Here is a 27,003-nt window from a genome sequence, read left to right on the forward strand (position 1 = left end):
GAATTAGATGTGTTTGAGCTCAAAATAGCTTAGAATTACTTTATTTCCTTTGTTTGTAGGGTTTTTACAATCACAAAGAAGATTTTCAGGCTACTATGATATAGCTTCAGTAAACTAATGTTGCATATGTAAACTAATGTTGCATTTTATTCCACTGTCCATTTATTTGTGTTACTTTATTCTATCTTTCCAAGTGTGTTCCAAAACATTCCATCATTTTAATGTGTGACTAATTGCCTGGATCATCCCTTTATTTGAAAGCAATACCATTCCAGTTCAACCCACTTGTGATTTCTTTTTCCCTCTCATTCAAAACTGCCTGCCTCTGGCAAATTACATTTCTGACTGTTGTTTTTGTTATGAATATGATAATTCCCATTAACAATCTTAACTTTGTTCAATGCCATTGTTCTTAGAGAAAAGTAAGGAACAATATTCATGTAGGGGTGGTTGTCTTCTGTGCTGTTTTAATACTCATGAAGTTGAGTAAGGCATAAATATCATAACTTCATTATTATTCTTGTCTTAATAAAAAATAGAATGGGGAAAAATACTAATCAAAAAGCAGTATAAATAGCCCTGATACAATGAAGTAGTAATAGAAACCTTAGCAAGAGAGTTTTAGTGATCTTTAGAGCTCAGAATGAGGAGATATTGCCTGGGTTTTCACAGGCCAAGAGCTTGGTTGAAATTTTGAAAGTAGTCTTTGCCACTCATTACACTAATATTTCTTCTTATGTCTTAAAACTACATATATTATCATGTTCTTTTGCTTCATGTCTGTGAAGTAAATCTTAAGTGCCTTTGACCCTATACAGAGCAATGAAGCATGGAAGAATGACTTTTTCTTTCATGACAGAGTCTAAATCTGGCTCCAATGTTGGTGATAAAATTTGCTGGGAACTCTCTGAGCATGCATCAGATTTATTGCTTATCTCAGCGAATGTGACAAAAATACTGCCCTGATTAGGTTATCTTGTTGATACTGGAGGATAGATCAAAAGGGCAATTTCTTCAGCTGGCATAAAATAACTAGTAGTTTTGATTTATCACATATAAAATATTATAAACTGAACTACCTTTTCCACTATAAGACCTTTTAATTGATGTTGTTCCTGTGTAAATTAATGAAGTATTTCAGCTCCCTACACTTAGTCACCAATATTTTCTAATCTTTATGAACACAGTTAAATAATGTAAGTAATATTTATTTTCTTTTTACGTTTTTAAACATAATCACTTCCTTGTCCATCAGTATTCAGAAATTTAGCAAAAATGTATTAGGCTCCTAGTCATACTAGTAGAGACCATTTTACATTACATTCTTTATTTTATCACAGTTCAAAACAAACCCACATGTGAAGAAAATTATTTTGGTTGTCCTAGTGGAAGATGTATTCTGAACACCTGGCTTTGTGATGGGCAGAAAGACTGCGAGGATGGAGTGGATGAATTACACTGTGGTGAGCATTTGATCTGATTGTACTTCTGTAATCACCAACACATTTTCAAAACAAAACATACCTGAATATATCTTAAAGATTGAACATAAAGCTATATGGAAATGTTCTTGTCTAATGTTTTCAAACACAAATCTTTACTTTCAATGTTTAATACCCTATTGTACACTAGAATGAAAGCACTGTCAATATTTTCTTTTTTCTCCTAAAGAGACATTTTCATACAGGCTTTTCTGTTTCTTTAATATCCAACAGTTTCACCAATTCTTTGTAATTCCTCGCAAGAACATTTTTATAAATACAATCATTTCATACTAATATATTTTCTTATCTGTAGCAGAAAGTAAACAAAATAGACATTTATGGCACGATAGTAGAAATTTCTTGCATGAGAGGCCATATAGGTATAGCTATCTAGAGCGACAGTTAAATTGTTGGGAATAAAATACAGCATAAATTGTTAAAAACGTGAAGGGTTCATTCCATCTCAGATCTCTTGTGGTTCTTAAATTCTGCATAACTGAGGAGCAATACAGGTTGATTTTGCTTGTATTCAGAGTTGGCCTTTATATTTGTATGGCTTAATCGAACATACGATTTCAATAACTCAGTTGTAGTTGAACAGGGCAATATTTTTTTTTTTTGAGTTAAAGAAGGGGTTTTAGTCTGTTTTCTTCCCGTACTGACAACTCTCAGCCATTTTGATGTAGTTGTTAAAATATTTTATTTTTGAATCAGATTCAATTACTGAAAATTCTTTTTATTGCTAATGCTTAAGTCTCTTGTCATTAATTAGAACGATATAATTTTTGTCCTTAAACAGGGAAGTCTGCCTGAATAGCGTTTCATAACCATTTTGGAAAGGATCACCATAATAGCATTTATATTTAGAGTATTTCCGCCATCATTTGGAAGCACCGAAATTTGCCATTACTTTCAACTTAAACAAATATGCTGCAGTTGGGCAGGCAGAAAGAACTCGTGTAGAGATTTCTGTGTGGAGGGTCTCTTTGCATAAACTGCAGGCAGCATAGTGCTGTTTTGAACCTAAAAAAAGACAATGGCTGTTGTCATTCTTAGATTCGTCCTGCTCGTGGAATCAGTTTGCTTGTTCTGCAGACAAGTGCATCTCTAAGCAATGGATTTGTGATGGTGAGGATGACTGTGGAAATGGCTTTGATGAGAGCGATGCTATTTGTGGTAAGTAGAATAATTTTACCTCTGTGTCATGTCAGACCATCCGTACAGAAAAAGTCCAAGGGATCCATGAAGGTAGCTGGAAGGGAGCAAGTATAGCAAGTATATTTTGCTGATAAGATTAAGTGATGAATTGAGTAATTCAAAACAGAGTAAAAATGAATGCTAGGATATAATATTTTCTTTAAACAAAAGAAAAAAAAAAAAACACAAACAAGAAGAAATATGTGGTACGTATTCTTAGAGGTTCTCTTTTAGGTATATGGGGTTGTTGTATACAAGTTCTGAATATCTGTAGACTCTTGCCATAGACTGTAGTTATGTTAGGGTTGTGTGGCTTATGAGTGTAGTTCCTTCATTCACACAGTCCCAGCATAAAGTCCAGAATTGCTTTGTAAAGTTATTCTGTTGGACAGTTTTCATAAATGGCAGTAAATTAAATTTCCTTACAGTAAATTCAGAGAATAAGTGTGAGAGGTAATAGATGGTCAGATTTTTCCTGTAAAATACGAGCTAGCTTGTATGTTTGCCATACTGCACCAAGAAAAATCTCCTTTGAAGCCACTCATGTTATTTTTTCAGGTTCAGTGACGTGTGCTGTGGGGACATTCAGTTGCCTAGGCTCCCATGCCTGTGTTCCTCAACACTGGCTTTGTGATGGTGAAAGAGACTGTCCAAATGGAAGTGATGAACTCTCTACAGCAGGCTGTGGTATGTTTGCTTGATGAGATGTGTGGTATTTCTTTGCTTGACACTTTTGCCTTTACAGTATCCAGACGTTGTTTATTTCTGTGGAGTCATACTTCTATATTGTCAAGATTGTTAGTACAACCACATGGGGCATACATAGCAGGATCCTTAAATGTTTTAGTCAGAATAACATCTTCAGATTTTGTTAATATATACTGATGTACACAAGCTGAAAACAGTGTGTCACATCACACATATTAGACAACATATTTACTAATGAAAACTAGCAGGTTGTTGACTACATTCCACTGCCTGAAGAAAATGCTACTGCGTGTAATAGATGTTGTCATAACAGATATCACCCTCGAATATTTTCTCCCTAATTAGGAGATGCCAGCATCTCTCACCCTGCAAACTATTGCACTCAGTCTTCTGTGAGACACATTTGTACTGTGTGTCAAATGTTCAGTAGTAGTAGTATCATCAGGGGTCTTGTTTTATAACTGTATACAAAAATGGTATAGATGAAAAATACTGAAATAATGTCTCTTCACTGAATGTATATTCTGTTATAAGTTGGTTTTTTTAGTTGAGATATATTTTGTGTTTATGGTTTTTAAAGAGCTTTTGTTCAGGATCAGACTAACATAGAAAGGAAAGTTATACTTTCCAAACTGTGTTTCTCAGAGGCAGATGTTAAGTTGTAGACAGCATCAACTTCTGAAACCATTTGTGTTATATTATATGAGAGGCCAGCTACCTTTACTTCTTTGTTCATCGCTACCAAGTTGCATACAATCTTCTGCCATTTATTTGTCTAGTGATTTACATAAGAAGCAAGTTGTTTACATTGAGTGCACCGAATCTGACTGCTTGTCATTTTTTCTGTAAGAAAATTTGTCTCTCTTACTCTTTTCAATTTCATCTATGTTTTATGTACTGTATTCTCTTTAGCTCCTAATAACACTTGTGATGAGAATGCTTTCACATGCCATAACAACATCTGCATTCCAAAACAGTTTGTATGTGACCATGATGATGACTGTGGAGATGGATCGGATGAATCACTGGAATGTGGCAAGTATAATAAAAGTAGAGAAAACATAAAAGTTCCAAACTGTTAAATGTGGGGCCTTCTGCAAGGTCTGTTACTTTGAAGTCACTATTGCAAAAGGAAGTTCTTTGCTTTCGTGCATTAATAAATTCAACTTGACATTAACATTAATTTGGAAATTTATAAATTTATTTCCTGCTTTTTTTTTTCTTTTTCTTTCCTTTTTCTTTTTTTCTTTCTTTTTTCTTTTCTTTTCTTTTTTTTTTTTTTTGGAAGTCTTAGAAAATGCATGCTTAGAATGGTTAAAATGAGTATGCATGTCTCAAAGAGAAAGCCTGTGTGTTACACTAGTTCTGTAAAACTATTTAGTGGGTTTAGTAATTTCTAAAATAACTGTTGAAAAACTATTTCCTAGTATTTAGGATAATGTTCATTTACTTATGGAGATTACTTAGGATAATGTATTTAGGTTTATGTGAGAGCTGCATAACTACACTTTGCATTGGTGGGAATTGTTACAGGACTATACTGTGCTGCATAACATGCATTTGATTTTTTCTGTCTTTGAAGACACTTGTGTGTAAGCATATGTTGCTGAGTATCCATTAATGGAACAAAAGACAATTTCTTTTGTATATGCAACGTTCTGTGTCAAAAATGTTGAGCAAAGGATGAAATCACCAATTACTGTACTTCCAGGGTATCGTCGCTGTCATCCTGGAGAGTTCACTTGTGCAGATGGGAGATGCCTGCTAAACTCCCAGTGGCAATGTGATGGGGATTTCGACTGCCCAGACCATTCTGATGAAGCACCTATAAACAAAAAATGCAGAAGTTCAGGTCCGTATTAAATTGTTTTAGAACCTGTTTAACCATTCTTCTTCAAACAGTAGCTTGGGGCTGTAGTTAAGCAAATGAGAAGCATCATATCTTACATATACAGTGGTTTTCTGGTGTAATATGCCTTACCTTTGTTAAACCACATATAATTGCTGAAATTTCAAACATTAGGGAGTATGTTAGGAGTTTCTGTTACCAGTCTCCTGACAGTTCTACTGAAGATCTTGATATTATGGACATACAGAAGAGTTTTCAAATGATCTCAAACTGCAAATGAATTTTACAAACTGTGAAAGCCTTGGGATTTGCACGGTGTAGCTGGTGGTACATGAATTTGTAGCTGTGTCTAATACTGCTCCCTGTTTAACAGTCTGATCTTTTTCAAAACTAAGTGATTCGTTACAGGAGGGGAATTCCCTCAAGTTATCTTGTATTTCAGCTTTAGTTCTCCCTTTAATTTTTCCAAATCTAACTTTAAAATCTAATTACAGAAGTTCTCTGAAAGAAGTACAGACAGCTTTAATTAAATCTAGTTCTATGTGATAGTAGAAGTTCAGTGTTATCAGTCTAACTTTTTGTACTGCTGATTTGTATTATGTGGAATGATACATAACATATTTATTAGAGTTTTCAGTACCTCACTTTAACTTGTTCTTTGTAATCTTATAAGATAAATGATGATCCTCACAAATACGCTGACCAATTTGGACTGAGTTTGTCAAATATGGGTTGTTTTAAGTCTTCCACACAAGGAAAATACAAATAATGATGTCATCAGCAAAGGAGATGCTTTAGTATATTCAGTCATATTACTAACACCACAGAACTCATGGGGGAGAGAAGCCATGCTTTCTAAATCTTACAATGATTACGTTCTGTGCAGAGACAAGGTAGGAGTTTCTCAATTAGAAGCAAACAAATATGTTTACCAGTGGAGGAATAAGCCTTTGAAGAATGAAAAAGGATTTATATTATTACCATTTAGAAAGTAATATTTAATTTTTACATAATTGTGTGCTATTTTATGCTCACATTAGAGCTGATTCATGAGAACATTCATTCCAAATACTAGTAAACTACACAAAGTTGTCCTCTTTTTCTTTTCCAGAGCAGTCATGTAACAGCTCTTTCTTCATGTGCAAAAATGGCAAGTGTATTCCTCAGAGTAATGTTTGTAATAACAAAGAAGATTGTAGCGATGGCTCTGATGAGAAAAGCTGCCATATTAATGAGTGCCTCAGTAAGAAAGTTAGTGGCTGTTCTCAGGATTGTCAGGATCTTCCTGTTGGATACAAGGTGAATATCTATAAAATATATGTAATATAATTTCAGCTCTTAACTGCTTCTTAACTATTCCATGGTTGTAATAAAACTCTGCTGTGTTAACTACTTCTGATGAGGTGTCAGACCTTCAAAGTTTTCACTCACTGAATCTGTTACATAGATTTGTAGATATTATCAACAAAATATTCATAGAATCATAGAATGGTTTGGGTTGGAAAGAACCTGCAAGACCATCTAGATCTAACCCCCTGCTATAGACAGGGACACCTTCCTCTAGACTAGGTTTCTCACAGCCCCATCCAGCCTGGACTTGATTGCATCCAGGGAGGGTTCATTCACAACCTTGCTGGGCAAAAATTGTAAACATTATATGTAGGCCATACCAAATAAACACATGTGCAATTGAAAATAAGGAATGCCAAAAAGGGTTCATTGTTTTCATAAACATATCCTTTTCATATTCTTGAGAAGATGCCTTTTTCTTTACTTAAAGAGGAAAAATAATTCATCATTCTAACAAGAGGGTTATTTGAGAGGGAATTATATTTATGATCATACCACCAATAGCTAAGAGGAAATGTACTTTTACCTTTCTGTTAACAGTATAAATAGCAATGCAATTAGAATACTACCTAAAAAAAAACTGAGGATGCTTGAATTTTATGATGCTAACATGTTCAGGAGATAATAAAGATGAGTCAGCAAGTAATTCAAAATGAATGCATTTGTTTGGGTGTTTTTTCCAGTGCAAATGCTGGCCTGGATTCCAGCTGAAGGATGATGGCAAAACATGTACAGATATTGATGAATGTTCATCTGGATTTCCCTGTAGCCAGCAGTGCATCAATACATACGGAACATACAAGTGCTTGTGTGCAGATGGGTATGAAATACAGCCTGATAACCTAAATGGCTGCAAATCCCTTTCAGGTATTGCTTTTTTGAGTGTGTTTTTTAAACCTATGGTTGTAATCTGTGATATTCTTTATCTCCAAGGTATGTTTTGCTCCTCCTTTGTGCAAGATAAGCACTTACTTCGAAGTACATCACTTCAATAAGTAGTAGGGAAGGAACATGTTTTATTTTGAGTGTGTATTGTACTTAAAGCATTTTTGGTGTATTGTTACAGTGGATTATGAGAGTTTGAATTATTATTTTTTCTAGAAAAATTATCAGGAGTGTTTAAAATAATCACTTAATTCTACTTCTCAATAACTTAATAAGAGCATTATGCTTATGTAGAATGCTCCTGATGTTTTATTTCATTGTCTTCAGATTACTAAACTGCCCTTGAAAGTTCCCATTTTGTTTAATGAGTACATGGCAAAAACAAAGAAACAAAAGAAAACAACAGGGAAGTATAACAGAAATGGTGAAATCTATTATTCCTGGAGCATATGGAATTCTCCACTCTCATATGCAATAAACAATAAAGTTCAAAATATATTTATAATGGTGCTTATTTCTTCACGCCTCTCTCCGTGCCCCTGATATTTTTATATACTTCAGTCAGTAGGATTCATGATATCAGTGAAAGGAAGAGCAAAATGTTAACAGAAAAGAAACAAAAATCCCTTAGCATTTTCTGCTGGGTTTTGTTCATAGTGCAGACCATTTCCAACTGTTGCAGACTCCTACTTCTTCCAGCTTTGTAAAAGAAAAGTTTCATTTTGCTAGTTGGTTTTTATTTTTGCTTTTTTTTTTTTTTTTAATAAAAACCATCTAGTTTATTTCTAAATGCTGTGAAACAGGATTATATGTTTCCCTTGTGTATGTAGGAACATAGAATTATAGAGTCCTTAGAGTTGTAAGGGAACTTTAAAGGTCATGTAGTTCTAGTTAATGTCCAGGTGCTTTCCTGAATAATCAGAGAGTGCAAAGGATGAGACAGGGGATGAAATTCTGAACTTATTCCTGCCTCAGAATCGTAGAGTATCTGAGTTGTAGATGCAAGTCTTAAATAAGCTTCCTTATTAGTGTTTTGTTTTAGTACATCAATCTGTTAGTAGAGCGAAAATAGGACAGATTGTTTTTGCCTTATTTTTTATTACTATATATGCCCACTTCAGAAGTGTTTCAAATTGATAACGTAATTTGAGTATCTGAAGGAATATTAATTAATAAAATAAAAATCTGGGATTAAAAAAAAAATAAAAAATGCTAAACCTAGCTTGAGTTCTGAGTGATGTCCAAGTGTCTGTTTAGCTATGTGTAGAATGTTGAGGGTATGGAAATGTCAAAAAGCTATGTTTTAAAATGTGTTTCCTTTGCAACAGAAAAATAAAATAGCTTCTCAATGATCATTTGAAAGCATTCAAATTAAGAAGAAGAGGCATGGAATGTATTTCAAATCTAATCTCTGGCATTAAATTAGCATAAAATACAGTATGGTTCCCATATTACAAATGCAAAAAAATTGAATTGCATTGAAAGATATACTAATTGATTGCCTGGTTCATTTTTATACTGCATCATTGATCTTTCTTGGAGCATTTGAATGTTTTAAATATTTCTTTCATCCATAACATTGATCAGAGCATGTAACATTTATTTTTCAAACCATCTGTATTTCAGCATTGTATTTCTGATTTTTTCCATAAATTAACGTAAAAGCTAGTCTAATATATTCTTTCTCCCGGGGTTTAGATGAGGAACCTTTCTTAATACTGGCTGATCATCATGAAATAAGAAAAATTAGCACTGATGGATCCAACTACACTTTGTTGAAACAGGTATAATCATAGTACCATGCGCTAAGTTTAACTCCGTACTTTTATTCTTATTTAACGTAAGCAACTGACAGAAATGTCATCCTATAATTGGCACTGTATGCAACGCAGAACAACTGCAATACCTTCACCATTTGGATAACGTTTTAAATTGACTTATTTAAGTTTGCGATGATTAAGGCTCAGGCAAGGCAGCTGTTTTGTCAGTCATTCTGATTGTACTGAAAATCATGTTATTTGTGGTCCTCTTCCACTGCAATATGTTTGGAGCAAATTTTATATTCTTTTCAAAGTATATTCATGTAAATATGCCCATGTATTGTTTACGCTAATCACTGTCAGTATCCAAGTCTGTTTTTTGATCTAGGTAAACACAATTCCAATATTTGCAGTATTGCAATGCATGAACATGCATCCTTGGCTAAACCTGATTTTTTTGAGAAATTGTTCTAAATTATTATGAAAAAAAAAAAAAAAAAGCCTGGTATTTGAAAATACCTACCAAAATAGTTACCGAGTTGCCTAGTAAGTGCAGAGCTATTGTTTTAGCAGTTTCTGCTCTGCTTCTATGCTTCACCTAAGTGTAGTTACCACAGATTGGAGTTCCAAAGTATGTTGTAATTAAAACATCTTTTTTCTTGACTATTAATACAACAATTGAAACAGGCTAGAAAATCAGTTGTGCCAGTCAATAGCGTTAGGCTTTTTATGACTTCTTTTGTCAGTAAGCTGTGCATCTTAATGTCACAAGAGAGGTGTTGAGGTTTTCAGAACAGTAGTTGCTCAATTAATCACCTTGCATTAATCATTTGAATTTATTTAAGCATAGCAAGCATTTTGTCTGTTTGTTCTTCTGAAACCCTTCTGACGGTTTCTCATTTGCATCTCACTGACTCTCCTCTTTTGCTGGTATATCTACTGCTAGCAGCCTTTGAAAAGAGGGGAGCAACAGTCAATTTTCTTTATGGTTGGTGCTGACAGATTGGCTCAGAGCTTTATCAGTCTTGAATTTAATGAACTCCTTTTCAATGCATTAGGAGCAACATAGCTCCAGCCATTGAACAGAATCCATGGTTTTCATATCATACCAATTTACCAGTCTAATATATACTTCAGTTTTTGAAGTCTTTGATCCTGTTTGTAAGCCATTTTTGAAAATATACAGATTTGAAAGCTGAAGAGGGAGCTATACCAGCATAACAGGTGAGCTGTCTTCCTCATGAGGACATCTTTTTGTCTGTGCATTGGTATGATGAATCAGCTCTAACCCTTTCTTAGACATCTGCCAGATGAAGGCAAACACTAGAGCTCCTCTGTCAAAGGAGCAGAACCGACCTTCTTTGTGCATTTGGTTTGTGCTTTGTCATTCTAACAATTGCTCATATAAACTCAGAGTAGAGGAGCTGAAAGAACGACGACGGTCTTCTCTGAGCTGTTATGCATCAGCCTTTTACTCTTTTTCTTCATCCAAATGTACATAAACAGGTCAACTGTTTGGATTATATTTCACATATATTCTTTTGCCTTCCATTTCCTTCACTCGTAGTCTTAAAAATCCGTAGGCAAAGTAGATAGACTCCTCATCATTAGTTGTTTACTTACTATTTACCTCCTTTATAGTTGCATTGGGGCAACAAGGGGACTACAAATTTTGAACTAGACTGTGGTGTGCTATGCCTAACAGATGAGAAGCTGATGTCATCTAAAAGTTTCAGCATTTTGTCTAAAATCAGTCTAGACAAAAAGAAAAAAGGCAAAGAATAAGGAAAGGTGGACTTTGAAGAGCTATTGAGGGCAGGAAGATATGATGTGGTCAGGACAGAGAACTCTGTTGCAAATATACAGAAACAATTAAACAATTCTACTTGCAGTTGATTTTATGTAAAGTATTGGAGCAATGCTGATCCAAAAGAACATATTTGCAGCCATTGACTTGAAGGTGGACAAATTCATCTATCAGCCTTGTTACTTCACAAATGCATACAGTATTTTAAAAGATGCAGAGATAAAGCTTATTTTTCAAGAGTTACTGACTTTGATTTCTAGAATGTTATTGATTTTTGATAGACCTTGGTATTCATTCATTTGTGGTCTCCTTCATTAAGAACTTGGAGTGGGGCTTTATCCATAGGTGCACGTGTTGTAGTAGTAGGAAAAGAGAGATCCACTGTTTTGCAATTACAACTGACAGAACTGCAGCCAGTTATATGTACTAAAACTCTGCATGCGTGGACATGTGTGTTTTTTGTTCTGAAAATGAGTGGTCCTTCAACGCTGCTTTGTTTCATGCTTTCTTTACTGATCTTTTATGTTGCCTGATCACTTTTTTTCCTTTATGTTTTACTCAAAAGATAGATCTAACTTATTACACTGTGGTTTGTAGATAAGCCACATATCACTTTCAAGGCAATTGAATATTGTTGTTCTTTGTTGTTAGTTAGTCTAGAGCATTCCCTCTACAGCTGAAAATTTCATTAACAAGGGAGGTTGCCTATATATCTGAGAGCAGAAGGTCATTGGGGTGATAACAACTGATGAACTGATTTGGTTTTAAAAGTGCATCTGTTCTTTTTACTGTTGCTGTTTCACCATTGATAACAACATCTTTGTATAATATTAACTACTATTTCATTACAAGTCACAATGTTAAGTAGATTATAAGACAAGGGTTTCCTATTTTCAGATAAGGAAATGAGGGTCATCATTTGAAAATAATACCTCTGTTTCTTATCTGCCATTTGGGATAAAAAGACATTATTACATGATTGCTATTCATTCCAGCCTGTAGGATTACCTCAGCTATGATCACCACTCCTTGATGTACTGGCTTGGTAACTGAAGTCACAGGAGACCTCCAAACACCTGCTGAATCTCTAACTTTTATACTATTTCTACATACTACAAATATATGTGTGTGTTGTATAGTCTAGCATCTGAGAACTTAAAACCTCCTTCTTCTGGAATTAAAATTCAGCTTCTTGACATTAGAGTTTATAATTCCTAATTCATTATTACTTATAATAAAAAGTAACCACTAAAGATGGTGAATATTATGCTATTTCTGATTTTAGTGTCACAGAATGAATATTCTCGCATTTTCCAAAGAGCTGACATTTTGGTATAGAAGGATATTTTAAATCCATTCCTTAGTGTGATAGTATTCTAGTGCTTACATCAAATGGAAATGGTTGTGAGGTATCTTTTTCCCCCCTAGTTTGCCAAAGTAATGCCAAAGGTAGTAATTACCAAAAAGATTTAGCAAGATATAAGTACTTACTGAAAATTTGCTTTTAATGTTAGAAATTGGAAATGCCATAGCTTCATTTAATTTCAAGGCATCTGTGCAATAGTTATTCATCCCCACATTTCTTTCTGTTTTAAGTGTTATCTTATTCTGACTGTCCAGAAGTAATGTACATTAGGGAGAGGTACTCAGAAATAGCAGTCAGTAAATTAAAGCATTTTGATGACTATTATATCCAGTATATTTGCATTCTGAATGTTATCAAATATTCTATATTCAAACTTACTTGAGCAAGTAGACTAGATTTTATTTTATTTTTCCCCATTTTTAGGGACTAAACAATGTGATTGCAATAGACTTTGACTATAGAGAAGAGTTCATCTACTGGATTGATTCCAGCAGACCAAATGGAAGTAGGATAAACAGAATGTGTTTGAATGGAAGTGACATCAAGGTAACTGTTGATTAATAATGTCAATATTAGAATTACCTTTTCCAGTATTTTGGGAAATTCATGGTGGTGATCTAAATTGTGAAATAAGGTATGATCATATCTATAATCTGGCAAGCTGTAGTGAAATGGAAATTCATTTGGAACTTTTCTGATGGTAAAGGTAGGAGCTAAGAGGACTGTATTTATTAGCGAAGTTCTGTATGGCTTAACTTGACATTTGACTCAGTTTTTACTTCTGTGGGGTTTACAGCAAGCCAAAGAAAAAATAATTGTGTAAATAGGTAAGCTTGATAAATATACTGGATCTATTATTTCTTTTCTTTTAGTTTTCCTTGATTTTCAGTTTGGGTTCCTTGCTGAAGATGGAGTGAGACAGTGAACATAACTCAGTGTCTTTGCTATGAATGATCCTGAATAAAATAAAACTGTGCCTCTGTATTTTGCTTCACAAATCCACTGTTAAGCACACAAATCCACTATTAAGCACATACATTTACATTGTTCTTGCAGTTGTGTTATGCACTAAGGAATTCTTCACTTCTTCTCTTATGTCTAACTTTTTCCTTAAACAAGGAACAAATGAGTGGAAACATACCCTGTGAGTTTAGTTCACACTGGTGCAGAATTCAGAGAGAAAATATTGATAATCAGTGCATTTGATCTTCATAAGAACGTTTATGTTTTCCATTTGAGTAATTTAGCCCAGATTTTGCCTCAATAGATTTTTGTAATTTTTGCTTTTCTAGGTAGTCCATAATACAGCTGTTCCCAATGCACTGGCTGTTGATTGGATTGGAAAGAATCTATATTGGTCCGATACTGAAAAGAGAATTATTGAAGTGTCTAAAGTGAATGGCTTATACCCTACCGTCCTCGTGAGCAAAAGAGTGAAGTTTCCTAGAAATCTCTCCTTAGATCCACAGGCTGGGTATGAAGCAACTGTTTAGTGATGCTTCAAGGTTTTGTTATGCATTGTTGTTTGGGTTGAGTTTTTTTTTTTTTTTCCTTTTTATTTATTTATTATTTAAATAAAAAGAAAAATACAATATTCATGGTAAGTTTGATTATGTCAGTGTCTGTGTAGGATATAAGATTCATGAAGTCCAATCTTGGCAGTACATTAAAAGATATCCAAGATATCAAGCCTAAGCAATTTAAATGCACTTTTTGTTAGTTCATAGTGAGTTGCTTACAAGCTCATCTAACATGAGGACTGTTGTTCAAATCCTGCATATTTGTTACAGGTAGTTTTAGAAAAATCCCCAATGCTATCTAGAAAATGGAAAGATCATGGATTAGTTACCTATGTATTCTTGATGTTAACTAGATTATTTACTGCTTATTTTGCGTCACTAAACAAAGCAAATGTTGTATTTTGTTGGGTTCTTTTAGATACTTATACTGGATTGATTGCTGTGAATATCCTCACATTGGCCGTGTTGGTATGGATGGCTCCAGTCAAACTGTTGTCATAGAAACGCAAATATCTAGACCTATGGCACTTACAATAGATTATGTCAACCACAGACTGTATTGGGCTGATGAAAATCATATTGAGTTTTCTGACATGGATGGATCTCATAGACATAAAGGTTGGTTGAACTCCTACTGTTTTTTGGAATTTTGGTAATTTTCAAATTGTTAATGGTTTATTACTTATAAAAATGTAAAGACTGCATTGTAAAATATTTTTTAATAATCTTTTTGTACGTATTTCCCTCCTTACTAGCATCTTTTAAAAGCTGCTTTTCATATTCATTTCCTATTATGAATCAAAATCATTTTTAAACATGCATTCCACCTTTCAAATATGTTTGAAGGAAAAAAGTCAAATGAATCAGAAACTCTAGGAACAGACTCAGAAGAATTCACTGCTTTGCTTATTCTGTACTCAGGAGTACAATTGTTACATAAGTTCTTGACCAAATTATAAACTTATTGTTGAAAGTGGAAGGGAAATTTCCTGGTTCCATCTATTTTAGAGTGGCTAAAAGCATCCTTTTTTCCAGCATGAGAAAGCCTGGAAAGTTTGCTTAGCATAAGTCAGTGAGTAGAGTAGTATTAGAAGTGTAATTTGAGTCTTGGTGGATGGATAGAATAATAACTTCTGAAATACTTGTATAATGAGCTAATTTTTATTCCTGTGTTCTTCTTACATAACAAGTAATTAAAAAGCTAGTATCTTTTACCTATAAAGTTTTTTAAAAGATGTTTTACACTGTGATGAGTACTTCTCATATTTGACATGGTATAATTATGGTATAATCTTACACATTAATTCAAATATATGGAATACTTCATATTCTTTTTGAGGATTTTTTTTCTGCCAAGATTAAACTATCACTTGAGCTCCCTTCCATAAGCATTACCCATACTTTGGAACTGCTGTTATCCTGGTATAACTCATCTGTGTGAGGGCTTTTATCTTATATTCAGCTCTTCCAGGTTTTCTTTGAGCCAGAGTTCATGAATTAACTACTTTATTTCCAGACTGGAAATGTGCTGAGATGAAAAATAGGAAAAATATTTTCTACTCTTTGTGCTCAAGAAGAATAAGTTACAAATAGGGAAAGAAAAATTCCATGACAGCTTTTTGAAATGCTGGATTGCAGAGACTACAGCAATAACTATGAGAGCTGTAAACATTGCAATTGGTCTTTATAGCAGTCAAGGATGGTTTGATAGTGCTAAGCTGATTGCCTAAGCAATACTTGTCCAGACATCCTCTGTCTTCACAGAATCACAGAATTATCAAGGTTGGAAATTCATCCTAAATAACTGAGGCACACTCCATAAGTGACAGTGACTTTGTGTCAGACTTCTAAGGATATGGTTATTATAGATCATATATAAAAGAGTCAGGAAAGAATGAACTTTTGCTTTAAGAGAGAACCTTTGATCTTTATATGATGTGGGGGGGAAATTTTCTCCTTAAGTAAAAATGTTTGTTGCTTTCTGTTATCAGTTGCTTCTCTAAAATAAGACTATTAAAGCAAAATCAAATTGTAGAAATGTTTATAGTGGATTTAACATACAGTGGGGTTCTTGGCATCTGAAATGAATCAATAATATCTGTAGACTCTCTGAAGAGTCTGCTTTGAGAGTTCTGCAGATCCTAGACCATAATGATCAATTTATATTTAATCAGCATCTTTTCCTCCCTTCTCCACATAAATGTTTCACATCTCGGTGGTTCTAAATAAAACTAGTAACAATTCTGGAAGATAAAATTTAAGATAAAATTTAACTATCACAAATTATTTGTCTTAATAAAGGAAACTCAGTGATGTTCAGTGACTTTTTTTTTTTTTTTTTAAGGAAGTAAAACATAATGATCCCTTCCAGCTTTTTTAATATGATAAACTGTAATTGATGTCAGTTAGCACTTAAATAAGGAAGATGGATTTCATGTCTTGCGATGACTGTCTTCCCTGAAGACACACTGGTCATGTGGATTTCATAGTCTGTTTTTCTTCTGTCATTCTGAAGTACTTTTTATTGTGAAAGTGAACTAATGGATGCTTAAGCTTTTTCTATCCTCCATACCTTCAAATGCAGAAGAAGAATAAAGGCACTGGTACGACGAGCACAAATAGATGCTCATAGAGCTGATAAAAGTCTAAATGGATAGTGTAAGCAATACAGTCTGAAGTGCCAGTTATTGTAAGCTAAGTTGCTGGGTGTTTTTTCCTACCGTTTTCTATAACTTTTGAGGATACAGCTATCTTCATGTCAGGTTTTTTGTTCGTTTTGTTGTCGTTCTGGGAATATGTTGATTTGTTCTTAAACTGCTCATTACAGAGTGTGTGAGGAAAATGTCACAGTGACTCCACAAGATCCACAAAATGAATCTTGTGATGGAATCTTAACACATATTGTAAAGAGCTGTTTGCAGTTTTAAGCGCTTTGCGCTGGAAGCTTCTTAGGGACAAACAGGAAAATATTAGGCTATCTTTTGATACACTGTATGTTAAGTTAAAGGCTGTTTTTGCATGCAAATGCTCTTCACTTGTATTTTGGAAATTTAGGCTCTTATTTGTGACATTGTTTTACAAGATCTTTTTCTTTCTCAGGGAAAGAGAATATCTGTGTCACGGTTTGAACTAAAAATCCACCTGCGTCCGTGACAGGGGGCCGTAGGCCCCGGAGGGGCCCTAGGCCGAAAGGAAAAAGTTAATTAGGAAAAGAAAACAGCGGCAACGATCTAAGGAGGCACACTTATTTACTAAATACTATATCGAAATACAGGATAACACAATATAATACAATATAATTGAAAATTGAGCTAACGAATCAAGCAAAATAGGAGAGAGAATGAGTCCCGTAACCGAGAGGCCTACTGTAAATCTAGGCGAACGGCTGAAGGCTCCCACACACTCCCCTGAACGCCAGAACTCGAAAGACGTCAGTCTGTTCTGCGACAGAGTTAATATAGAGTCCAGGTCCCGTGACCTATCGTGTTGTTCCCTGGGAGATGTAGTCTTCTTCTGTAAGTTGCAGATTCAGTAAAATTATTCATGCTTTATATGATGTTATGATGTGGAATACTGATAGCAAAAATTACAAAATTATTAAACCATGACATTCCACCCCTTATTCTACATCATTACATTATGTTTATGCATACATACACACTCATATGTATAATTGTGAATAATCAGCAACCTTATTTTCCTCAACAATTTATATTTATTCCATACAAATCCCTAAGTTGAGAACAAAACTCTATAACCTAACCTACTATTTATTAATTCTGAGAAGATGGCAAAACTGCCAGAAAAAGGAAAACACGTCAGCGGTGGAGGAGAAAGGCAGTGCTAGTAGGGCGTCCCCCACATCAAGGTGCACTCATCCTTTCCCAGCCACCACAGCAGATTTCCCTTTGATTTATACTTCTTTCCATGTGTGCTCTACACATGCATGGCCAGTGCAGGATATAGAGTCCAGATGGAAAACTTGCTTACAGAATGCCTAATTAAGGTATATAGAGAAAAAGTGTTTCCTTAACATTAATCCACTCTATCTTAAGTCCTATACCTAATTGAACTATTCTGTACCTAATTGAAATATTTTCTGAGACTCTACCTATATATCTGCAGGAAAATCATTGGCTGCACTCCCCCAACATCAAATTCCCTTGTGGTACACATTGAACATTCCCATTTTTGTCCATCACCCACCATGTGCACCCAGGTCCCTGGGCAAAGACACCGGAGAGGTTTGCCCTTTCCAGATGCTGGAAGGACCCAAACCGTCTTTCCCAACACGCTCTTTATGTGTATTACAGGAACCTTATCTCCCTCCACGGTACGTAGGGAGCTGGATTGGTTAGGACCATTACGATTACTAGATCCTCGAGTGTTGACCAACCAGGTGGCTTCTGCTAAATGGTTCTCCCAATTTTTATATGTTCCGCCACCCATTGCTTTTAACATAGTTTTCAACAACCCATTGAATCGTTCAATCTTACCAGAAGCTGGTGCATGATAGGGAATATGGTAAATCCACTCAATGCCATGATTTTTAGCCCAAGTGGTTACAAGGGAATTTTTAAAATGGGTCCCATTATCTGATTCAATTCTTTCTGGAGTGCCATGCCGCCACAGGATTTGCTTTTCCAACCCTAATATGGTGTTTCGGGCGGTAGCATGGGGTACTGCGTATGTTTCGAGCCACCCAGTGGTTGCCTCCACCATGGTGAGTACATAACGCTTACCATTGCGAGATCGTGGCAAGGTGATATAATCAACCTGCCATGCCTCTCCATATTTATACTTTTGCCATCGCCCTTCCCCCCAAATAGGTTTCATCCTCTTGGCTTGTTTAATTATGGCGCATGTTTCACAATCATGAATTACTTGAGAAATAGCATCCATAGTTAAGTCCACCCCTCGGTCTCTGGCCCACTTATATGTTGCATCCCTTCCTTGATGACCTGAAGTCTCGTGGGCCCACCGAGCTAGGAATAATTCACCCTTGTTCTGCCAGTCCAAGTCTATTTGAGCCACCTCAATTTTGGCAGCTCGATCAACCTGATGGTTATTTTTATGTTCTTCAGTAGCCTTGCTTTTAGGTACATGAGCATCTACATGACGCACCTTTACAGCAATGTTCCTTATTCGGGCAGCAATGTCTTTCCACAGTTCAGCAGCCCAAACAGGTTTACCCTTTCGTTGCCAATTATCATTTTCCCACTGTTGCAACCACCCCCATAAGGCATTTGCCACCATCCATGAATCAGTATAAAGATGAAGCATTGGCCACCTCTCCCGTTCAGCCACATCTAAAGCCAGCTGAACAGCCTTTACCTCTGCGAATTGACTTGATTCTCCTTTACCTTCAGTGGCCTCTGCAACTTGTCGTGTGGGGCTCCATACAGCAGCTTTCCATCTACGATGCTTCCCTACAATACGACATGATCCGTCAGTGAATAGGGCAAATTTCTTTTCGTTTTCTGGTAGCTCATTGTATGGTGGTGCCTCTTTAGCACGTGATACCTCTTCTGTAGGTGGTGTTTCAATTTTTTTACTCTCAGGCCAGTCCATGATCACTTCTAGAATTCCAGGACGGCTGAGTTTTCCCATTCGAGCTCGTTGAGTAATTAATGAAATCCACTTACTCCAAGTGGCATCAGTAGCATGATGGGTGGAGGGAACCTGTCCTTTAAACATCCAGTTTATTACTGGCAAGCGAGGTGCTAGAAGAAGCTGAACCTCTGTCCCAACTACTTCAGAAGCAGCCCGAACCCCCTCATACACGGCTAAGATCTCCTTCTCAGTCGGAGTGTAGCGCTCCTCAGACCCTTTATATGCTCGACTCCAAAATCCTAGGGGTCGGCCTCGGGTCTCTCCTGAGGCTCTTTGCCACAAACTCCAGGTGGGACCTTTCTCTCCAGCAGCAGTGTAGAGGATGTTCTTCACATCCTGTCCCGTCCGTACTGGCCCCAAGGCCACGGCACGGGCTATTTCTTGTTTTATCTGCTCAAAAGCCTGCTGCTGCTCAGGACCCCATGAGAAATTATTCTTCTTCCGTGTTACCTGATAGAGAGGGCTCACTATGTGGCTGTAGTTTGGGACATGCATTCTCCAAAAGCCCACTACTCCCAGAAAAGATTGGGTCTCTGTTTTATTTGTGGGCGGAGACATAGCAGTGATTTTGTCAATCACATCTGCTGGGATGTGACGACGTCCATCTTGCCATTTTATACCTAAGAACTGGATTTCCTGGGCAGGCCCCTTCACCTTGCTGCGCTTAATGGCAAAACCAGCTTGCAAAAGAATTTGGATTATCTGTTTCCCTTTCTTGGAAACCTCTGCTGCTGTATGGCCCCACACCACAATGTCATCAATATACTGCAAGTGCTCAGGAGCATTACCCTGTTCCAAAACAGCTTGGATCAATCCATGGCAAATTGTTGGGCTGTGCTTCCACCCCTGGGGTAAACGGTTCCAGGTATACTGAATACCTCTCCAGGTAAAAGCAAACTGTGGCCTACATTTTGCAGCCAATGGGATGGAAAAGAAGGCATTAGCAATATCAATGGTGGCATACCACCTAGCTTCTTTTGACTCCAATTCATACTGGAGTTCTAGCATGTCTGGTACAGCAGCACTTAATGGAGGTGTAACTTCATTCAGGCCACGGTAATCTACCGTCAGCCTCCATTCCCCACTGGTTTTACGCACTGGCCATATGGGGCTGTTAAAAGGCGAGTGCGTTTTGCTAATCACTCCCTGATTTTCTAATTGGCGAATTAGCTTTTGAATGGGGAGCAATGAGTCCCTATTGGTGCGGTACTGCCGTCTGTGAACCACTTTGGTGGCAATTGGTACCTCTTGGTCTTTTACCTGGAGCAACCCCACAGCAGAAGGATCATCTGACAGACCAGGTAAAGTTGACAGCTGCTTAACACCATTTGTGTTTACAGCAGCTATCCCAAAGGCCCATCGATACCCCTTGGGATCCTTGAAATATCCCATCCTAAGGTAATCGATTCCCAGTATACATGGAGCCTCTGGACCAGTCACAATAGGGTGCATTCGCCAGTTTTTACCAGTGAGGCTTATTTCGGCCTCCAACATAGTCAATTCTTGGGAACCCCCAGTCACTCCATGGATATAAATTGGTTGTGTCCCTTGGTGACTTGAGGGCATTAGGGTGCATTGTGCACCAGTGTCCACCAAGGCTTTATATTTCTGTGATTGAGATGTGCCAGGCCACTTAATCCACACAGTCCAGTATACTCTGTTGTCCCTTTCCCCCCCCTGGCTGGGGGCAGGGCCCCTCTATTGTTTACCTCGGCGGCTTGCAGCAACTGGAACTTTCCCCCGTTTGGAAGAGTTCACCTTGGTGGTTGTTTTGGATTGTAATTCTTTCACTCGTGCCTGAAGTGCAGAAGTGGATGAGTCATACCACTTCTTTATATCCTCCCCATGATTACTCAAGAAATACAACAAAGCAAAACGTATGGTCTTATCATTGTCGTTTGCTTGAATACGAGGTGTCTTATCGTTGTCATTTGCTTGAATACGAGGACGTCTCTTTTTTATGGTTGAGATTTTCGATGATACAGGTCGAGAGGAACTCATGTTGTTTAGCTCTCTCAATAGGCGATCGTGGAAATCCTGGTTTCCATCATCTGGTACCACCGTGGATTCATCTACATCAGGCACATTAGCCAATTTGTCAATAATATCACTTTGTGTTTCCTCCACTTTGTCTAACCTTTCCACTATTTTTTTTCCCATTTGGACAATGGCTGAAGTATAAAGCTTAACTTCTGTAGCGCTTATAAATAATTCAAGCTCCTGAAGTCTGCTAATTAGCTCATTTACAAGGGGCTTTCTTTCCCCTTTGCCATATACCAATGCAAGTGCACTGGCATGCTTTTCTGGAGCTGCCTTTGTAAAGTCACGCCACATTTGTCGTGGAACGTGGACTGCTTCAGGATCATGTAATTGGTTTGGATTATTACGATTGAACTGGGGGCTGTAGAGCATTTCCACCAGAGCCCTTTCTCTCAAAAATTGGATACCTTTCTCCATATCAGTCCATTTCTTTTTCTCAGGCTCCAAGTCCCGTTTAAAGGGGAATCTATCTCTTACCGCTATCAACATCCGCTTCCAGAGGGTGTAGGACCGATTTTGGCATGTGCCTATACCTCTGTCCACACGTGAGTCCCTGGAAATGCTACCCAGTTGGCGAGCTTCACTGCCATCGAGCCACGCACTGTTGGCACCATTGTCCCAGCAGCGAATTAACCAAGTGACCATATTTTCTTTTGGCTGACGTGTGAAATCCTTTCTCAGATCTCGAATTTCACTCAGTTTAAAAGATCGATCAATAATGGTCGTAATACTTTGCTCACCTTTTGCTCTATCAGGAGTCCCAGGTGTTAATGTTGGCAGCTGTGTTGATGAGGCTGCCCCATCTATAAGTTTGGACTCGAGAAATTCTCGTAAAGAAAATCTAGCTTTTGGCTCCTCGTCTGACTCTGACCCTGACTCTGACGCTTGTGTTATTTCCTCCAGGCGACCTTCCTCCTTTTTCCTCTCTCCTAACTTTCTCTCTCCTAACTTCCTCTGCTCCTCTGACTTCTTCTCCTCCTCTAACATCTTCTTATACTGCTCTAACAACCTCTGCTCCGCCGACTTCCTCTGGTCTTCTGACTCCTCCTGCATTTTCTCTATCTGAGTTGAAACTCGTTTTGTTTTTCGCCCTCTTACAGGGGCAACCAACATTGTATCTGGTGCCCCCGGTGGTTGGTTAAGTTGGAGTACATACGGTTCAGACTTGAGGGTGTCGCATTCTGCCCTGAGGATGTTATAACTAGACTGGAGGGCGTCGTGCTCAGACTGGAGAGCGTTGTGCTTACACAGGAGGGCGCTGCGCGCTGCCCGGAGATTGTCGTACCCGGACTGGAGGTCTTTGTGTTTGGACTGGAGAGTGTCATACTTGGACCGGAGGGCGCTGTGCTCGGACTGGAGAGTGTCGTGCTCGGACCGGAGGGCATCGCGCTCAGTCTGGAGAGTGTCATGCTCGGACCGGAGGGCGCTGTACTCGGACTGGAGAGTGTCGTGCTCGGACCGGAGGGCATCGCGCTCAGTCTGGAGAGTGTCATGCTCGGACCGGAGGGCGCCGTGCTCGGACTGGAGAGCGTCGTGCTCGGACCGGAGGGCATTATGCTCGGACTGAAGAGTGTTGTGCTCGGTCTGGAGGGCATTGTGCTCAGTCTGAAGAGCGTTATGCTCGGACTGGAGGGCATTATGCACAGACTGAAGAGTGTTGTGCTCGGACTGGAGGGTGTCGCAGTTGGATTGGAAGGCATCATGCTTGGCCTGGAGGGTGCCGCACTCAGACTGGACGGCGTCATACTTGGACTGGAGAGTGTTGTGCTCGGTCTGGAGGGCATTGTGCTCGGTCCGGAGGGCATCGCGCTCAGTCTGGAGAGTGTTGTACTCGGACCGGAGGGCGCTGTGCTCGGACTGGAGAGTGTCGTGCTCGGACCGGAGGGCGCTGTGCTCGGACTGGAGAGTGTCGTGCTCGGACCGGAGGGCATCGCGCTCGGACTGGAGAGTGTTGAGTTGGGATTGCAGGGAGCTTTTCTCATCCCAAAGTTTTGCTGCGTCAGCTCTAAGATTCTCTTTCTCGTACCAGATTGAGTCTCGTTGGTACAGGAGATCTTTTCTCTCAGCTTCAAAAACTTTTTCTCTCTCTACCTTCTCATCCCAAAGTTTTTCTGCGTCAGCTCTAAGACTCTCTTTCTCGTACCAGATTGAGTCTCGTTGGTACAGGAGATCTTTTCTCTCAGCTTCAAAAGCTTTTTCTCTCTCTACCTTCTCAGTCCAAAGTTTTTCTGCCTCAGCTCTAAGACTCTCCTTCTCGGCCCTGAGACTCTCTCTCTCAGCTTCAAAAACTTCCCTCTCAGGAATGGTATTGACTAAGGCCCAATAAGCATTAGCTAGGCCCAAAATCATTTGTGCCTCCTGAGATCTGCCTGAGCCACAACATTCCTGCCTCAAATATGCAATCAAACTCTCAGGATTCTTCAAGTGTTCAGGAGTGAAGCTCCATAACACTGAAGATGTCTGTCCTTTGAGAATCTCTTCAATTCCCTGCCACTCAGTATTCTCTGGTTCTAGGGAAGACTTCCTCCGGATGTTATAAATCCAGATACTGAGTGAGATTATTACAATAATCAACAGTAAGATCAGGGAGATTAAGAGTGTGACCCACTGATCATTCAAAAACTGCATAAAGGATTCATAGAAAGAAAGAGGAGCACGCTTAAAAATCACCATTTCTGTATAATTAGTTGCATTAGTTGCTCCCTCTGGAGCTGTATACAGATACGAAGTGAGCATTGCTAACCATGCTTTCAATCCATTATACAATTGTATAGCTCCATAAGAAAAAGTGGCTAGCTTAAACATGGCCCAATATGTTCGGAGCGTCTCAAAAAAGGAACCAATGGCACACAGTCCCTGGTAAAACAAATTTAGTAGAGAAAACATTTTTTTTCCTCCAATAGAGAGAAAAAAGTAAAAGAAAACAAAGCTCAGCAGTGTTTATAAAATATACCGGAGTATTGGCAGTCCGCCTGGACTTTCAAGGTCAAGCTCGCAGGTGCAGAATCGCAAACACGAGATAGCTCCTTAACAGGGAAAAAACTCGTAGCTCTGTTAAAAGCTAAAAGAGCAACAGAAGAAAACACAGAAAAACAGCAACTCAATTTGCCCGCATTCTCCACCAAAAATCTGTCACGGTTTGAACTAAAAATCCACCTGCGTCCGTGACAGGGGGCCGTAGGCCCCGGAGGGGCCCTAGGCCGAAAGGAAAAAGTTAATTAGGAAAAGAAAACAGCGGCAACGATCTAAGGAGGCACACTTATTTACTAAATACTATATCGAAATACAGGATAACACAATATAATACAATATAATTGAAAATTGAGCTAACGAATCAAGCAAAATAGGAGAGAGAATGAGTCCCGTAACCGAGAGGCCTACTGTAAATCTAGGCGAACGGCTGAAGGCTCCCACACACTCCCCTGAACGCCAGAACTCGAAAGACGTCAGTCTGTTCTGCGACAGAGTTAATATAGAGTCCAGGTCCCGTGACCTATCGTGTTGTTCCCTGGGAGATGTAGTCTTCTTCTGTAAGTTGCAGATTCAGTAAAATTATTCATGCTTTATATGATGTTATGATGTGGAATACTGATAGCAAAAATTACAAAATTATTAAACCATGACAATCTGCTGCTTTTCTTTTGTAAAATTTCTCAGCGTTTCAATAGAGAAGTGAGCTTTTGTAATTGTCAAGGGAGTCCTAGTAAGAACTTGGAAGACATACTAACTAGGCCAGAAATCTTACCCTACTGGGTAGCTCTTATTGGCACTAGGGGCAGAAATGACCTTGCTTATCTATTTGAAGTTTAATGCGTGATTATGTAAACAGTCTTTAGAGCTTAGTCACAAATGTTATGCACAGTAAATGATTAAGCAAGCATTGAAGCACTAATCTGGCTAAGCACTAAGCTGTTTTACTTCTGTAAGCTTGAAGAAAAAAAAAGAAAAGCATTCAAGAATTTGTCAGCCTTAACAGCTGCTTCTGGTTCCCTTTGCCCCAAGGAGATAGAAGCTTTGTCATTCCCTAGCTATCTGATTGCCTCATTCAAGTTTTTCTATCCTTCCAAGGTCTCAATATGCAGAGATGCCTACTGTTTTCCAGTTTCACTATTAGAAGACAAGAATTTCAGTGTAATGACACTACAGAAATGGAGTTTGATAGTCTGGCTGAGAAAGTACAAAAACTCCTCTGAGCTAAGATTAGAATTTGACAGCATCTTGTTGATCCATGTTTTATATTCTTAAAGCAAAAGTTTTACCACTTCATTGCTTCATCATGGAGGGGCATAAAAATTAAGACTTGCTCAACCTTTAAACAAACTGAAAACTTGGAAGTGAATGTTGTTAACTGCAATATAGTTATCAGAGAGAAGCTTTTCTCTAGCATGTTATTTTGAAAAGTTCTTCAGAATTGGCTCCTACCTGGGTGTTCACAACTATTCTGAAGTAATACTTGAAAGTAATGATTAAAAGGCATTTGGTGATGAGAGTGCTCTTTTATTTCTTTTTAGCATCTGTAATTTCAAGAATTGCTAATTGCAGTCCTCATAGGTAAAAAGAGAATGTTTACGTCTGATTCTAGACTGTGCCATCTGAGTTTAATAGCAGGTGAATCCAGCTATTCATGGATATGTCCTCATGCAAAGGTAATGAAACAGATGAGAGAACTAAATGCCTTCCAGATTTAAACCGCAGTTTTCATAGATGAAAAATTAGGAAAGTCTAAAAACAAAACTTTTAACCTAATATGACAGATAAACACTAGTTCCAATATAGCAGCTCTTTTTTTTTCCAGCTTTTTTTTTGGCATCTGTGGTGCTGCTCATCAGAGCTGCATCTGATATTAGCACAGTTATAATTGTTTGACGTCTGCTATTTGATTATATATTTAGCATTCATAATTGTTCAGATAAAATTCTCCAATTCATGCATCTTCCTAAATCTGATTATTTTTATATACACTATTCTTTTTATTTAACCTTACTGTTATTCAGGAAAAGTGACAGATTCCCTTACATTCAATTCATGCAATTGCACTACCCTAACGTTCCACATTTTCCTGTTTTTGCAGGCCTGTTTGATTTGTCAACAGTTCTTTAACTTCAGCTGTTCTTGTGGTGATTTGCCCAAATTTCATTCGATTATATACCTCTGAAAATATTTTTTCTATATACACATTCAGAAATTAATGGGCAATTACTAATAATGTCTGTGCTTCTGTATGGCTATATTGAATTTTGTAGTTAAAAATCCCAGATAGTATGATTTTTGTCTCTGAAATAATACATATATTTCTATGTTTACCATTTATATTTTTGGAGTATTTTTATATATGCAATTCAAGCAAGCCAAAAAGCGACATTTTCATCATCTATACAACTTAGAGCATAACAGCTTGTATCCCTGAGTCAAAATTTAATGTAT

At 37.6% G+C, this 27,003-nt stretch overlaps 2 protein-coding genes across 11 annotated transcripts in view; one reads left to right on the forward strand and one right to left on the reverse strand.

The window, feature by feature from the left end:
• Nucleotides 1–27,003, forward strand: part of LRP1B (LDL receptor related protein 1B) — a 553,348-nt gene that overhangs the window by 453,388 nt on the left and 72,957 nt on the right. For all 10 annotated transcript variants that reach the window (XM_015869156.3, XM_015869153.3, XM_015869152.3 and 7 more), the window contains 11 exons: nucleotides 1,341–1,463; nucleotides 2,541–2,660; nucleotides 3,240–3,368; nucleotides 4,302–4,424; nucleotides 5,101–5,241; nucleotides 6,350–6,537; nucleotides 7,272–7,455; nucleotides 9,172–9,257; nucleotides 12,830–12,952; nucleotides 13,699–13,880; nucleotides 14,345–14,544. In XM_015869156.3, the coding sequence (XP_015724642.2) occupies nucleotides 1,341–1,463; nucleotides 2,541–2,660; nucleotides 3,240–3,368; nucleotides 4,302–4,424; nucleotides 5,101–5,241; nucleotides 6,350–6,537; nucleotides 7,272–7,455; nucleotides 9,172–9,257; nucleotides 12,830–12,952; nucleotides 13,699–13,880; nucleotides 14,345–14,544 (1,599 nt within the window). The remainder of the gene's footprint in view (nucleotides 1–1,340; nucleotides 1,464–2,540; nucleotides 2,661–3,239; nucleotides 3,369–4,301; nucleotides 4,425–5,100; nucleotides 5,242–6,349; nucleotides 6,538–7,271; nucleotides 7,456–9,171; nucleotides 9,258–12,829; nucleotides 12,953–13,698; nucleotides 13,881–14,344; nucleotides 14,545–27,003) is intronic.
• Nucleotides 21,232–24,659, reverse strand: LOC146760051 (uncharacterized). Its single transcript, XM_085552977.1, has 2 exons — nucleotides 23,869–24,659; nucleotides 21,232–23,826 (listed from the first exon to the last, which is right to left on the reverse strand). The coding sequence occupies exons 1-2, from the start codon at nucleotides 24,463–24,465 to the stop codon at nucleotides 21,238–21,240; spliced, it is 3,186 nt and encodes a 1,061-aa protein (XP_085409103.1). The 5' UTR covers nucleotides 24,466–24,659; the 3' UTR covers nucleotides 21,232–21,237.

The sequence above is a fragment of the Coturnix japonica genome, chromosome 7 (assembly GCF_054131305.1).
Source record: "Coturnix japonica strain WE chromosome 7, WE-NBRP24, whole genome shotgun sequence".
Lineage (NCBI taxonomy): Eukaryota > Metazoa > Chordata > Aves > Galliformes > Phasianidae > Coturnix > Coturnix japonica.